General features: G+C 42.9%; 2 protein-coding genes across 13 annotated transcripts in view; both read left to right on the top strand.

The window, feature by feature from the left end:
• Nucleotides 1-8627, top strand: part of PRDM10 (PR/SET domain 10) — a 105017-nt gene extending 96390 nt beyond the window's left edge. For both annotated transcript variants that reach the window (XM_055356396.2, XM_004052435.5), the window contains exons 20-21: nt 2598-2701; nt 5827-8627. In XM_055356396.2, the coding sequence (XP_055212371.2) occupies nt 2598-2701; nt 5827-6030 (308 nt within the window). In that variant the 3' untranslated portion in view covers nt 6031-8627. The remainder of the gene's footprint in view (nt 1-2597; nt 2702-5826) is intronic.
• Nucleotides 8628-12731: 4104 nt separating this feature from the next.
• Nucleotides 12732-16353, top strand: part of NFRKB (nuclear factor related to kappaB binding protein) — a 31389-nt gene continuing 27767 nt past the window's right edge. For 2 of the 11 annotated variants that reach the window (XM_063693678.1, XM_063693675.1), the window contains exons 1-3: nt 12739-12838; nt 13900-15280; nt 15472-15627. In XM_063693678.1, the coding sequence (XP_063549748.1) occupies nt 15212-15280; nt 15472-15627 (225 nt within the window). In that variant the 5' untranslated portion in view covers nt 12739-12838; nt 13900-15211. Of the gene's footprint in view, nt 12839-13040; nt 15281-15453; nt 15628-16353 lie in introns of those variants that run through there. The other 9 variants (XM_063693679.1, XM_063693677.1, XM_031015808.3 and 6 more) reach the window with 8 other exon arrangements.

Here is a 16353-nt window from a genome sequence, read left to right as displayed (position 1 = left end):
CAGATGTGAGCCACCACGTGTAGTCTAATTTTTGAACTTTTTTTTAGAGCTAAGATCTCACTATGTTGGCTAAGTTGATCTCAAACTCCTGGGCTCAAGTGATCCTCCTGCCTTGGGCTCCCAAAGTGCTGGTATTACAGGCATAAGCCACCATGGTCAGCTGAAAAAAACTATTTTTTAAAAACACAACTCCATACAACATTATCACACCTAAGAAGAAATGACAGTAATTTTTTCTGTATTTATTTTTTAAGAGAGAGGGTCTTGTCTGTCACCCAGTCTGGAGTACAGTGGTGTGATCATAGCTCACTGCAGCCTCCAACTCCTGGGCTCAAGCCATCCTCCTGCCCCAGCCTCCCGGTAGCTAGGACTACAGGCACATACCACCATGTTTGGCTAATTCTTTTTTCCTTTGAATTTTTTGGTAGAGATGAGATCTCGCTGTGTTGCCCAGGCTGGTTTTGAAACTTCTGGGCTCAAGTGATCTTCCCATCTTGGCCTCCCAAAGTGCTAGGATGACAGGCGTGAGCTCCTGTTCCAAGCCAACAGTAATTCTTTAATACCCACAAATATACTTAAAATACCCAGTCAGGGTTTTTATATTTCTATGATTGTCTCAGAAATTTTTAAAAAAATAGTTGGTTTGCTTGGCCGGGCACAGTGGCTCACGTCTGTAATCCCAGCACTTTGGGAGGCCAAGGCAGGTGGATCATGAGGTCAGGAGTTCGAGACCAGCCTGGCCAACATAATGAAACCCCGCCTGTACTGAAAATACAAAAATTAGCTGGGCATGGTAGTGCGCACCTGCAGTCCCAGTTACTCAGGAGGCCAAGGCAGGAGAATCGCTTGAATCCAGGAGGCGAAGGTTGTGGTGAGCTGAGATTGTGGCACTGCACTCCTGCCTGGGCATCAGAGCGAGACTCCATCTCAAACAAAAAAGTTGGTTTGCTCATATTGGGTTCCAAATAAGGGCCATACATTGCAATTGATGATGACTTTTGAGTTTCTTTTAATATGTGTTCACTCTTTTAAGTTATAATTTCTGTGTTGAGGAAACCGGGTCATTTGTGCTGTTTTCCACATTCTGGATTTTGCTGGTGGGATTCCCATGTTACCAAGAAGTGAATATGTGCTCTTCTGTTCCTTTCATTTCGTATAGACTGGCAATTCGAGCTACAGGCTTGCTCAGGTGCAGTTTGTTTTTTTCCTCCTGATACTTCATAGCTGGTGTGTGTACTTCTATCAAGAGCACATAATGTTCAGGCATCTCTCTTTTTGTGATGCTAGGAGCCATCGATGTTTATTCTTTAGCTCCATTATTTCATTAGGGCTTGCAAAGTCGTGATATTCTTTTTTTTTTTGAAATGGAGTCTCGCTTTGTCACTCAGGCCTAGAGTGCAGTGGTGCGATCTTGGCTCACTGCAACTCTGCCTCCCAGGTTCAAGTGATTCTTCTGCCTCAGACTCCTGAGTAGCTGGGACTACAGGCACCCGCCACCATGCCTGGCTAATTTTTGTATTTTTAGCAGGGATGGGGTTTCACCATGTTGGCCAGGCTGATCTCAAACTCCTGACCTCAAGTGATCCGCCTGCCTTGGCCTCCCAAAGTGCTGGGATTACAGGCGTGAGTCCGTGTGCCTGGCCATGATTCTAGCACCTTATTCATTAATTAGCTAGAAAACTTTTATAAAGAAAAAAATTTTACCTTCACTACCAAGTTACTCTCAGTTACAGTTTGTACAAGAAAGGCAGGATAAACACTTTAAATACCTGATTCATTTCCTTTGTTTACCAGTTTTCACAAAATGAATTGATTTCTTGTGCTATCCAAGGTGATAGGGTTGTGTGTGCACGTCTTATTGTGGTTATGGACCCCTGGATTTCAACGCCTGGTGTGTTTCAGCCGATTGCAGGTGTGATCCTTACCTATGCTCGAGTGATCCCCTCTCTGGCTTGTAGGAGCCTCTTCTAACTGGCTCCTGCATTATTCTCACATGTCTCGATAGCCTTTCGTCACGTCTTGTGTGCTGGGAAGACACAATGCCCCACAACTGTCTCACAAGCTTTCTGCCCAGGTCTGGAATCAGCCATTTTCCCAAGAAGCTCTCATTCCTTTTAGTAGAAAATGTTATTTAGAGACTATCAACAAGATGCTAGGGTGGGCTTTATTTTTAATTTGCTCTAATAACACTGGTGGTGAAATAAAATTCAAGTTGGATTAAATTATAATTGCCAAGTGTGGATACATTTGTGTCACAAATTCAAATCTGAGTATAAAAGATAAAAATATTGATTTAAAAGGTAACTCTTTGTGACATATTTCAAGGTTTTAAAAATTGTTGAGTATTTGTCTTTGTGGGTATTGAGAAGCCACATTTGAAGGGGAATGCACTGATTGTCTCTGACACTGGGTATCTGCGTACCAGGCTCTTCTCAATTCGTAGCAGAGATGCTTTCACGGCACCAAGAAATCACATCATTGTGAGACTCTCATGGCAAGCAAATCAGTGTGGACTGTGGTTACTGGTTATGTTTTTGTGTCTAAGACTTGTGTTAAAATCTGAGAACACTGAACTGTGAATATTTCCTGTTTTTTAGCATCTGAGATTCAAATGATGACGCTTCCTCCGGGTCAGTTTGTGATTACAGACAGTGGTGTGGCAACTCCAGTTACTACTGGCCAGGTGAAGGCGGTTACTTCGGTAAGCTACGCTACTCGGTCGGGTTTTTCCTGTCCAACCTGTGGTGCTGTATAGTAACTCTTATCACCACTTATCTCGTAGTGATTGGCTTACTCTGTTTTCTCACAGTAGATGATGAATTCTTTGAAAGCTAGGTCTTGGGCATTATCACTTTATCCTCAGTGCCCTGTCCAGGAGGCTAGGATATAGCAAATGCTCAATAAATATCTGTTCAATTAATAACTGTAATGGTCCTAGCTCCATCCCTATGAGCCTTTTTTTTTTTTTTTTTTTTTTTTTTTTGAGACAGAGTCTTGCTGTGTCGCCAGGCTGGAGTGCAGTGGTGCAATCTCAGCTCACCTGCAACCTCCGTCTCCTGGGTTCAAGTGATTCTCCTGCCTCAGCCTCCCAAGTAGCTGGGATTACAGACACGCACCACCACATCCAACTGATTTTTGTATTTTTAGTAGAGATGGGGTTTCACCATGCTGGCCAGTATGATCTTGATCTCCTGACCTCATGATCCGCCCACCTTAGCCTCCCAAAGTGCTGGGATTATAGGCGTGAGCCACCACGCCTGGCCCTTATGAGCGTTTTTATATGCTTCTTGGAAAGATTGAGTCCTCAAGTCTATTGGCCCTCAACTGGGTTGGGAGAGAATAATATAATGAATCAATTATGGAGCTGTATTAAACATTTCATCCGCCCAAAAGTGAAAAACATTGCCATAAATTATCTAAGTTGGGCAGGTACAATGTTGATTGTATCTCCTTCTTCTGTTTTTATCTTCACTGGTTTGTTCTGGCCTGCCTCTTAAGTTATTAGAAGACAGAGTACATACATGTGAATTTAGAAAAATACTCTTGGCTGGGCTCAGTGGCTCACGCCAATAATCCCAACACTTTGGGGGGCCAAGGCAGGCAGATCACTTGAGGTCAGGAGTTCAAGACCAACTTGGCCAACATGGCAAAACCCTGCCTCTACTAAAAATACAAAAATTAGCTGGGTGTGGTGGTGCATCCCTATAATCCCAGCTACTCAGGAGGCTGAAGCATGAGAATTGCTTGAACCTGGGAGGTGGAGGTTGCAGTGAGCCGAGATCATGCCACTGCACTCCAGCCTGGGCAACAGAGTGAGACTCTGTCTCAGAAAAGAAAAAAAAAGAAAAATACTCCTGGGTGAATAAGTTCTGGAGATCTTGTGTACAGCATGCTGGCTGTGTTCATAATGTATCGTATACTTGAAAACTGTTAACGTAGTATAGATAATGTTTTTGCCACAAAATAAAATGGTAAGTGCATGAGTTGATGGATATGTTAATCAGGTTGATTTGTTTAATTATATCTTAATAAAGCTAGAAGAAAAAAAAAAAGGAAAAATGCTCTTCAATGGCTAGGAATATTGAGATATTACCAAGGGAAGATTTTCTTAAGAGGTTTCAGAGGGTAGCTAGCTAGTCTTGTGGCCTCAAAAACCTGATTTTTTTTTCTTCTTTCTTTTTCTTTTTTTTTTTTTTTTAAGTATACTGAGAGCTCACCTGTTTCTCAGCACACGAGGTCACATTAACTAGACTTAGGAGAGATATGTAAATCCAGAGTAACACTATTAATTGTCAGTGAAAACAGTAACGAATGTAAAATGAGATCAGGACATTTTTTGTTCCTTGTAGGGCCCATTGACTTTGACCTTTTTCTGGCCTGGAACTCATTTGAGAATGGTTTTAGCCAAAGTTATTTCTCTCCCCCTGCCACAGTGTATGTGCACAGTAATTTAATGTCCATTTTTGGGGGTTCATGCATTTTTTGCAGCCGACCTATGGACCCCCTAGGAGTCAATGGACCCTAGGTTGAGAAACAGCCCCCTCCCCACATGGAAAAACCAATCATAATCAGAACGTTGTCTGGTGGGGGTGAACTCAGAACATCTGGCCCTAGTGGAATCAAATGGGTATTTGGCAATGGCTCTTTTCTGGGCAGTGCAGACAGGCTACTGCCTGACAGTCTCTCTGCGACGTCTCTCTTCCTCTGTTCTGTAGCTGACCAACCCTCCTTCTGACTGACAGACACATTTCTTTAAAAATGTTAATGTAACAAAATAGCCAGCTACAGGCTGAACGTCACGAAGATGTTTTCATGATGAGGGGAAAAATAAGAAAACAAAGACCATGTGTAAGTTTTCATGAAGCTAAATGTATTCAGTGTAAGGGATTTCATTCTGAGATCCTGTTGTTCCTGTACTCTTGAGTGTTAATATGTCTATTTGATGGTTGAGTATTTTAAATGACCTTACTTGACAAAATAAAATTTGGGAACCATTTATTATTATTATTATTATTATTATTATTATTATTATTATTATTATTTAGAGACAGAGTTTCGCTCTTGTTGCCCAGGCTTGAGTGCAATGGCACGATCTCGACTCACTGCAACCTCTGCCTCCTGGGTTCAAGAGATTCTCCTGTCTCAGCCTCCCAAGTAGCTGGGATTACAGGCATGTACCACCACGCCTGGCTAATTTTTTTTGTATGTTTAGTAGAGACGGAGTTTCTTCATGTTGGTCAGGCTGGTCTCGAACTCCTGACCTCAGGTGATCCGCCCACCTTGGCCTCCCAAAGTGCTGGGATTACAGGCGTGAGCCACCATGCCTGGCCTCCATTTATTATTTTTTTAAATTTTGCTGGTCTTTTGAAATACTGAAGCCTGAGAACCATTGACTTGACTACCTGTCTTCAGGGTCATTCTGCCTCTTCAAGGAGACTTTAAATGTCTCTTCTTGGATCCATTCTGTATTAATCTTAAGATCGAATGGACAGTTAACTATCTTTTCTGAATTTGTAAATTATTAGGAGCATTGCAACGGCATGTTTTCTTTGCCATGTATGTTACCACCGTGATGCAAATTACTGTACCTGAAGTTGTTCGCTCTATCATTTGGTGAAACTGCTAAGGTGCTCCTTTAAGGAGCTTACCTTTGTAGTCAATTATTGTGACTGATCCGCCCTCTCTAAAGGACCTAGGCAAAGCATCTCTCATAGATGCCTATTTTGGGTCCCTTGTGACATTTCTTCGCATCTCCCTCCTTCCCCAGTAGCTTCACCCTCCCTTTAAGGCCCCAGGTTTTTAAGGATCCTTTTCTTCTTCCTCTAGGGTCATTATGTGTTATCAGAAAGTCAATCAGAATTGGAAGAAAAGCAAACTTCTGCCCTCTCTGGTGGAGTCCAGGTCCAGCCACCTGCACACAGTGACTCCTTGGACCCCCAGACCACCAGCCAACAGCAGACCACACAGTACATCATCACCACCACCACCAACGGGAACGGAAGCAGCGAAGTGCATATCACCAAACCATGACTTCCACCCTGGAGCTCGAATCCAGCACCCACCTCATGTCTGTTCTCATAAGTCTGAAAGCTCTGACACTTAGAGCTCTTTTGTAAGATTTATTATTCACTCAAGAGTTCGGAAACCACAGTTTTGTCTCTCATCCATACACTGGGGTTTATTTTGCCAAGGTCATCTTTATCAAATTGACTCTTCAAACCCTCGGCTTTTGCCACAGAACAGAGATCTTTCAGGGGAAAGTAGATTTCGAGGTGGAATTTGCCTTGCTCTTGAGCTGGTCTTTTAACATATTGACGAGCCTTACTTTTCCTTTGTGGAAATATTAAGTGGCATATTGTGTTCATACCAAAGGTGGAGACAGGATGTGCCAAGTTCATGGTTACTGGACTTCTTATTCCAAGCCATGGCACCGAAGGAGAAGGGGCATTTTGTGGGTGTGTATTAGGTCTGAACTGCTTTATCTTGTTTTAGTTTTCAGTAATTTGACAAAGGGAGCCTGCTGAATAACAAAATTAAAATGATGAAACAAAAGTTTGACAGTGATATTCTGAAGCAAAAACTGTCATCTAAATTTTTCTTGCTGATTTTTTTTTAACTTCCCTATTTTAGAAAACTATTGTTGGGCTGTTGGTAGTGCTTTCCACAGATGCTGGTCCTCAGTGGATTAGGTCAGAAGCTCATGTTCTGATAGTTCTTCATTATTTCACAAAGGTGGACAACCTGAAAGAGAAAAGGCTGCTTGATGTCAGCAGAATCTAAACCCCTACATTAAAGCTTTGCCTCCCATTCTGTGGTGGTGGTGGTGGTAAGAAGGAGATATTGGTACCAAGAAAAATTACCAAAACTATTGAGAGAGAGAGAGAGAAAGAGAAAGTATTGAAATTTTGTTCTGCCTTGCAGGATCCATTTATCATTCATTGGTAAAGGATATATTCCTTGTTCTTACCAAGTGTACATTTAACTCTTGCTGACATGTTCAGTGTATTTTATTACTTTTAATGCTGTCTTAAAATGAACATTCTTTAAAGTTGGACGGGAAGGTGGCATTTCTTATTTCTTAACATTTTTAACTTTAAACATATTGTGACTCATCTAGACCTTTTAATAAGACGATCAACTTCACACTTAGGGAAAAAATTAAAATGTGAGGGCCACTTATAATAATTCAGGTAGTTATAAGGGATCTGGAAGAAATCCAGTCTTTATGAATATACTATTAGTTGGGCATTAAAAAATCAGTATATATTTTAACTTTTTGTGACATGCTAACACATTTTCAGAATAATTATTGCATAGTAGAATTTATTACTCCAGAACAGAAAGACCTTACTTCATTTCAAATGAAGTTAATTAATTTACATTTCTGGGTAAAAACTGGTTCTATAAATTAAGTAGAGTAGCTTCTTTATGATAAAGACAATTTTCTGAAAAGTGAACAATTCTGTTAAAAGAACTTTATTGGTATGTAGATTTCGCACTTTATTTCTGCGACTGCGTTCATGTAGTTGTTCCCCAATGTTTGAGTACTAAGAGAACTTGAGAAAATTACTTCATAAATATATGGAAACTGAAAATGGACTCTCTTTGTGACAAAGATATTCAACAGAAAATATTGACCCTGCATTACAAAATACAGGCTCGGGTTCCCTAAGTCTCACAGTGTAATGATTACAAATATCCTAGTGTCCGGTCTAGAAAGACTTTCTAGGAGAAGACTAGTGGAATTTTCTAAAGGTTCAGTTTTAGCTTTTATAACTTAAATTTGGCCCTGTTACGTTCTTTTTAATTTGAACCATAAGGTATCTCCCCTCCCTTCAGGAATAACTTATTGGAAAACTGAAAAGAATCACTGAATGGAATGTTCATTTTATGGCAGTTGTTTTAAGTTTTAAAATACACAGAGGAAAATATTGTGGAAGGACCTCTTTGTTGCTTTCTCTTCTAAGTTGTCTTCTTCTTCTTCTTCTTTGGTCCTTAAGTGAAATAAAGACTCTAAAACTAATTTGTATATTATCAGCCAGAGATGCGGATGGCAGTCGAGCCAAATCGCATGGCTTTCAGATCAGGTATTCTGCACATTCATTCCAAGGTCATAGATTTTTAAAAGGACCTGGATTTGAAGAGATGGCAAATGATGAGCCATCAGAAAACTTAATTTGGAAAACATGTATGTAGCCAGTGTGGATGTTGTGGCCTCTCTCAAGACACATTGACACTGTAGACTTCATTCAGTGCAGTGTGAGTATTTTGGAGTAGGTTGGATGTAGATTTTGTTTTTATCGTTGATTTGTACCGACAGAAATAGACATTTCATCATGTAAAATTCCTGTTATTCTGGAAAAACCTATTGTTTTGTTCTTCTTGTTTTCTGACTTGGAAGTATCCTTTCAAAAAAACTCTTAAGATATCTAGGTCTAAAAAGCACTTCATGAGATGCTAAAGCTGACCCACTGGTTGAAAATGTTGACCCTATCCTGTTATTTAAATGTGAACATTTATTGTACATTCAGTGAGTTATAGTGTTAATAGTCTTGTGCTATGCAGCAGGTGTAAAAATTAATAAATATATTTTTTAATAAACTTGTTTGTTTGTATGTGTGAAGCTACAAGAGCTATTTTTTTTTCTTTGAAGAATTGCAACTTTTGGTTTCCAGCGTGGCATGCAGGAAGCTTGGAAGTTGTCCCTCCATCCTAGCAATAAGTAAGAAGCTGAGCAAATGGAAAGATCAACATCTCTCCTTAGATCTGTCAGAAAGTTGAGCTCACAGGACAAACTGCTGTCCCCAAAATTGGAAAGACAAACAGGCAAATACAGAGAATCATAGCTTATTGAACAGAAACCTGTGAGAAAAAAATCCACGATCAATAACCTCTGTGAGAACCAGTGCCAGGGTAGGAAAACTTGAACTATATTTGATGAATTGCTGCAGGCTCAGCGTGGAGAAATCAGAGGTTAAAAACTCCAGGGAACTCAGTCACTGGAGGGGTGGTCAAGGGAGACCCACACTTTTGTGAGTTTTATCCCCAGGAGCTTGACTAGGTTCTCACAGTGAAATTTGGAGAAAAATTCCCTCATGCTTCCAGCAGAGGAAGGGGAGAAGGAACCATTTTGAAATACTCCAGAGCTTTCCGATCTTTCTATTATAACAAGCACCTAACCTGCTGAAGTTATAGCAGAACCTCAGTCACCTGGAGGAAAGGAAATAGCCAGCCCCAGCCCATTCTAGCCATTGTCCCTCATCTAAGAGGGGATAACTGCGTAGCATTCGTGAAGTTCACAGTCCAGAGGCACAGGCTCACCAGAAGACTGAGGCCTCCTTTAGGAATACAGAATGCTTCCCCAACCCCAACACCTTACCACCACATTGCTAAAGGCCTACTTACAGAAGCTCTCTCTACCTGGCACATCATGACCAGCTATCAAGAAAAACATTACAAGGCATACTAAGAGGCAAAAGACACAAGTTTGAAGAAAGAGAGCAAACATCAGACCCAGAATTAGATATGGCCGAGATGTTGGAATTCACAAACTTGAAATTTGAAACAACTGTGATTAATATGAAAAGGGCTCTACTAGAGAAAGTAGACAACAAGCAATAACAAACAATCTAAGGAGAGAGATGGAAATCCTAAGAATGAGCTAAAATGCTAGAGATAAAAAATGAAGAGTAGGCTGGGCACGGCAGCTCATGCCTGTAAACCCAGCACTTTGGGAGGCTGAAGTGGGTGGATCATTTGAGGTCAGGAGTTCAAGACCAGCCTGGCCAACATGGTGTAACCCTGCTTCTACTTTAAAAATACAAAAATTAGCCAGACGTGGTGGTGGGTGCCTGTAATCCCAGCTACTCAGGAGGCTGAAGTGGGAGAATCGCTTGAACCGGGGAGGTGGAGGTTGCAGAGAGCCGAGATTGCGCCTCTGCACTCCAGCCTGGGTCACAGTGGAGTGCACACTCCACCTCAAAAAAAAACAACAAAAAAAAAACCATGAAGAGTAGCTCTGAGAGGCTAAATGGTAGACTAGACACATCTTAGGAAAGAATTGCTGAGCTTAAGGATATCTAAATAGAAACCTCTATAACTGAAAGACAAACAATATCCAAAAACTGTGAGATGATGAAAAAAAGGTATAACTATGCCTCATGGGAATACTAGCAGAAGACAGAGAAAGGAACAGAAGAAATATTTGAAGCAATAATGATTGATTATTTCCCCAAATCAATATGGAACATGAAACCACAGATCCGGGAAGCTCAGAGGACACACAGGATAAATGCAAAAAAATCCTTCAAAACCAAAAAACAAATGAACAAAAAATGACTTTTCTTCAGAAACTGTGCACACAAGGAGCGAGTGGAATGAAATGTTTAAGGTGTTGAGAGAAAAAAGCAGTGTCTAACCTAGAATGCTGTAGCCCATGAAATTATCCCCCAAAAGCGAAGGGGATTTGTTGCCAGTAGACCTGCCTTGGAAAGAATGTTAAGTTTTTCAGAGAGAAGAAAAATGATAAAAGTCAGAACCTCAGATCTACATAAAGAAAGAACATCATTATTACCTTTAATAACGAAGGTAAAGGAAAAGTCTTACTTATTCTTCGTTGATTTATTTTTCTTTTTACTTTTTTGAGACAGGGTTTCACTCTGTTGCCCAGGCTGGAGTGCAGTGGTGCAATCACAGCTCACGGCAGCCTCGATCTCCCTGGCTCAAGCGATTCTCCCACCTCAGTCTCCTGAGTAGCTGGGACTACAGGCACGTGCCACCACACCTGGCTAATTTTTTGTATTTATTTTAGTAGAGATGGGGTTTCACCATATTGCCCAGGCTGGTCTCCAATTCCTGGGCTCAAGTGATCCACCCATCTTAGCCTCTCAAAGGGGAAGATCCTGGGCATTGGGACTGAGGTGTTTTTGATACGTTCATGCAAAGATGCCTGGAGTGGGTGGTTGGATTTCTGGGTTGTTTGATTCATAATTGCTTGATTCATAATTGCCAAAACCTGGAAACAATGAAGATATCTTTCAGTAAGCGAATAGATAAAACTGTGATATATCGACACAGTGGAATATTACTCAGCACTAAAAAGAAATAGGAGCTATCAAGGCATGAAAAGACATGGAGGAAACTTCAATGCCTGTTACTACGGGAAGGAAGCCAATCTGAAACGGCTACATACTACGTAATTCCAACTAGATGACACTCTGGAAAAAGGCAAAACTATGGAGACAAAAAGATCAGCGGTTGCCAGGGGTAGAGGAGAGGGAGAGATGAATATGCAGAACACAGATGATTTTTGAGACAGTGAAATTACTCTGCATTATACTGTGATGGTGGGTAATGATGTATCAATGTAGGTTCATCAGTTCTTTTGTTTGAGATGGAGTCTCGCTCTGTCTCGTTCGGTCGACAGGCTGGAGTGCAATGGCTCAATCTCGGCTCACTGCAACCTCCGCCTCCCGGGTTCAAGCAATTCTCCTGCCTCAGCTCCCGAGTAGCTGGGACTACAGGTGCCCGCCACCACGACCGGCGAATTTTTGTATTTTTAGTAGAGACGCGGTTTCACCATGTTGGCCAGGATGGTCTCGATCTCCTGATCTCGGGATCCGCCCGCCTTGGCCTCCCAAAGTGGGATTACAGGCGTGAGCCACTAGGCCGGGCCGGGTTCATCAGTTCTAAGAAATGTACCACTCTGGTAGAGGATGTTGATAAAGGGAAGGCGATGCAGGTGGGGAGGTGGGGCGGGGAGTATTTGGAAAATATCTTTCTGCTCAATTTTGTTACCTTTAAACTGCTTTAAAAAAACAAAGTCTATCAAAAATTATAGCTTACATTGTTTTTACTCTTTTTCTCTTTCTGGTCTTGTCACAATCTCAAGGTAAGGGAAATATCGGTGACAACTATAGAGTGATATTCCACTGCCATTTATACTCGATAGTTTCTAATTCAAGAGCCTCTCAACAGCGTAACAGGAACTTAGAGCATATGTGGAGCCAGTAGAGGAACAGAGATCGTGTTGTTTGGAAACTACTCTCTTCCAGGAAGGGAAGAACATTAGCTCGGCCGGCCGGCTTCTCTGGTCCCATCCACACACAGAACTGAGGATGGTCTCTGCGCCACCGCTGGGAGTACCTGGAATAAGTAGTGTGAAGCCGTACTAAGCAAAACCCAGTGAATAGCAGGAAAGGGGCCTTCATATCCAACAAGAGGAAAATGATGGAGTTTAACTTAAAATGTGATCCTTCGATGTGTTTACATTCTTTCTGGACATCGAGGGCCCGGGGACGGGAAGGAGGAATGAAGGAACTCGGAAGCACAGGCTGAGGTCGCGTTCTACTCATGTCCTCAACTGTAAAATGGGCACTAAAGTGCATAGCTCACAGGGCTGCAGCACAAAGACGGTGGGTAGAAAGTGCTTAGCATAGGGCCTGGGGCAGGGTATGCTCTCTGCAAACGTCAGCTAATAGACGTGCCTTCGCTCATGGGCTATGGAACTTTGATTCCCGGTCAGGCAAAGACAGGCACTGCCTGGGGCCTCTGGAAGCTCCTAAATCAGGTGAGACGCGCAAGCGGGCTGGAACCTGCATTCCCAGGCCCAGCCGCGCGCAGGCACCTGGCCGACCCTCCGCTCTCCCGAGCCGCTCCAGGACCCGCCCGCTGTGGCCCCGCCCCGGCACCCTCCAGGCCCCGCCCCGCGCTGCCCCGCCCCTTCCGCCGCTCTGGCCCAGAGCGTGCGCGCACCCAGACTCCTTGCGGGAGCGAGCGCGTCCGGGAGCCCGCGGCCGGAGAGGGGCTGCGGGTTAGGGGGCCGGCGCCCGCGGTTCAGGTGAGGGCGGGCAAGGGGCGGCGAAAGGGTTGAAGTGTCTCGTGGGAGTGGAGGGAGCGGGAGCGGGCGGCTGGGTCCGCGAGGTCGCTGCCCGTGTGGGCGTGGGGAGCGGGAGCGGGGCGTGGGGAGCGGTGCGACGCGTGAGGCTGGGGGTTAGGGTTAGGCACGGCGTGGGGGAGGGGCGGGGCTGAGCCGTGCAGTTCTGAGGATTGGACCCGGGCCTTGGGCCAGCCGGGCTGGCACCGGCGGGGAATTTGCTGCAGAGTTGAGGGCTTTGGAGCCGGCGGTTGCTCTGGAAGGACCCGAGGGGTTAGCTTCTGCGTTGGGGAGGGTCCAGCGGGGAAAGTTAGACCAGGTGCTGAAAGCCAGTGATGAGAGGCCGAGAGGCCTTCGTGGTCTAGTGAAGAGGTTCAGAACGCCCGAAGATCTGGAAATCCTTGGCTTCCGGGGTCCAACTCCCTGGCAGCTGCCTGGTTTTGGTATTTGGAGATTCTGTTCAGAATAGTGGCAGTGCAAAGGTTGTCACTGGACTAGATTAAATTTAGCTAGACACGCACCGTCACTGAAGAAACTTGTGAGCAAGTTGTATAAATAGAGACCTCCTAAGAGGCAGGTAGGACACTGACTTTGCAGTTGATAGTCTGTTCTATGCCAGTTCTGTTAAGAAGGTTTTATTCTGAGCATCAGGTTGCTCCTGCAATCTTTTTTTTGTGCTATTTTCAAGTTTTGTTAAACTCACAAGCTATGTGCTGTCTCACCCGCTTCACTTATTTAGGCATAGGCATGATGAGGATGTCATTTCACCATGTGCTGAAGGGTGATGAGGGGGCACAGTTGCTTGGGGACCACCCACGTGACTTGACTCAACACTTAAGTTTGTGCTATATCTTTACATGGATCTGAAATCTCTTCAAGGGAGCTTGAAATAATTTAGTGGAACATGCTTCATTTTACATGTAGTTATTCTAGAACTGTTCTTTATCATTGGAGAATTTTGGAAAAGAAAAGTACCTGTATTATGTAATTCACACTGTTACTCATCTAGAGATTATTCATTGCAGGATTCCAGAATTGGAAATAACGGGAGGGAGGACCTGGTCCAGCTTCCCTTCCTCAAATAAGGAAATTGACACTTGGCGTGGTAAGATTTGTGGAATGTTACTGGGAATTATTGGCAGACCTTGGCTGGAATTCTGGTGTTTTGACTGTTAACATCCTCTTTTCTTTTCATTTTAGTATGCTTTTTAGCCCACTTCGTAGGAATAGGAGCTGGAAAGGATGGATTTAGTAAATGTTAGTAGAGTGATTGAGTTTAAGCTCCCTGTGGTCCTGTTAGCATTGTGCAGTCCTGTGCTATCAACTTGACCCCTAATCCCAGCCATCAGCCTGAAAATGTTGTGGTATGTAGTTTTCTGAAGGTGATCAGCAGTGTTCAGTTATTACAGGAAGGAGAGAAGCAGCATTAATTTACATGATTATATGGATCAGATGGACCAACTAAAGGCAGATTGGCCATTGACTTTACTGGTGGTTATGGTCAGGTGTGTGGAACCTCAGGAATTTATATGGACTAATAAAGTCATATCGGTAAGGTTCGTTTTTATTATTTAAATGTTGCGAGGTGATACAAGAGGTACTGTGTGTAGCATTAAGCACATGGGTTTGCAGGCAGGTAGACCTGAGTTTCTGTACTGCCTCTGGGGTTGGGCAAGTTACTGACCTACTCTGATTTTCAGTTTTAATTCCGATGTAATAACCCATGACCTTACTTTGCACAGTTGTAGGAATTAAATGAGATATGTGAAAGGCCTGGCTTTTAATAGGCCCTCATAAAGTGACTGTTAGCATTTGCATTTTACTAGTGTATGTTGATTTTCAGAAAATTTTCTTTTGTGAAAGAACAACAAAGAATATTCTTTCTCTTTTTCTTTTCTTTTTTTTTTTTTTTTTTGAGACAGGGTCTCTGTTGCCCGGGCTGGAGTGCAGTAGCGTGATCACGGCTTATTGTACCCTCTGCATCTCATGTTCAAGCGATCCTCCCACCTCAGCCCCCTGAGTAGCTGGGACTACAGGCGTGCGCCACCACGCCTGGCTGATTTTTTTTTTTTTTTTTTGTAGAGAAGGGGTTTTGCCATGTTCGCTAGGCTGGTCTCAAACTCATGGATTCAAGGGGACTGCCCGCCTGGACCTCCCAAAGTACTGAGATTGTAGGTGTGAGTTACTGCACCCAGCCAACAACAAAGAATTAATTGCTAAAAAACAGTTGTTACAGAAATTACATTGTGGGAGAGTGATTATTGGTCTGGGAAGTGTAAATTATAGATTGTGATCTGTTTATCATTTATTCTCAGTCTCATTTTACTCATCTGTAAAATGAAGGCATATGAAATTTATGAATTTAGGAGTTACTGTAGGAGCATTCTGAGAAAAGAGCTCTTCCAGGTAAGACTTGAAAATTCCAGTGGGAATGCTGTGGTGAAAGGGAGGGAGGAGAGCTGTTTAGCTGTAATTAGGGTGCAAGGATAAGGTGTAAGAACTGGCTGGAGGTTGAATGTTTTCCTGGAGGAGTGTTAGCATCAACTAGATCCCTGGAATTTCTGCCTTTCTGTCTCAAGATGCATGTCTTTGTCCAGAGTACCTGTGGAGAAGAAACAATGGATTCCTTAGACCATATGCTGACAGATCCTCTGGAACTTGGTCCGTGTGGAGATGGCCACGGCACGCGCATCATGGAGGATTGCCTCTTGGGAGGCACCAGAGTTAGTCTGCCCGAGGACCTTCTGGAGGATGTGAGTAGTAACACGGTTGTGACCTTTTTCTCTCTGTCAGCTTCCTTGTAACAGCTATGGGAAACCTTTTCCACTCTACATTTCCAGTCTTTTGTGCTGCCTTTTGTTCATTTTCTACGTTGCAGGCAGCCTGATCTCTTATCTTTTTTTTAAGTTTAGAGTCTATTTAATATCCGATTAAGGAAGAAAACAAGCTACGTTCTGCATGTTTAATAACATGCCAGAATAACTTGATAACATGATTTAAGCCCTATTTTTAACAAGATAATTTTCATCCGTTAAAAAAGGTTGTGTATTTTAACCATGGAATACTACTCAGACATAAAAAGGAATGAAATAATGGCATTTGCAGCAAACTGGGTGGAATTGGAGGTCATTATTCTAAGTGAAGTAACTTAGGATTGGAAAACCAAACATCATTCTCATAAGTGGCAGCTAAGCTTTGAGGACACAAAGGCATAAGAATGATAATGGACTCTGGGGACTTGGGGGGAAGGATGGGAGTGGGGTGAGGGGTAAAAGACTGCACATTGGGTGCAGTGTACACTGCTTGGGTGATAGGCGCACCAAAATCTCAGAAATAACCACTAAAGAACTCACCCATGTAACCAGACACCACCTGTTCCCCCAATACTATTGAAATAATAATTAAAAATAGAAAAAAAAGGAAGAAATTATGGAAAACAAATATGAAGAAATACATCAGTGGGTATCTTTTCTACTAAA

Source organism: Gorilla gorilla, chromosome 9, assembly GCF_029281585.2.
Source record: "Gorilla gorilla gorilla isolate KB3781 chromosome 9, NHGRI_mGorGor1-v2.1_pri, whole genome shotgun sequence".
NCBI classification, from domain to species: domain Eukaryota; kingdom Metazoa; phylum Chordata; class Mammalia; order Primates; family Hominidae; genus Gorilla; species Gorilla gorilla.
The sequence above is the reverse complement of the archived record's forward strand: the minus strand, read 5'-3'. Positions and strand labels throughout refer to the sequence as shown.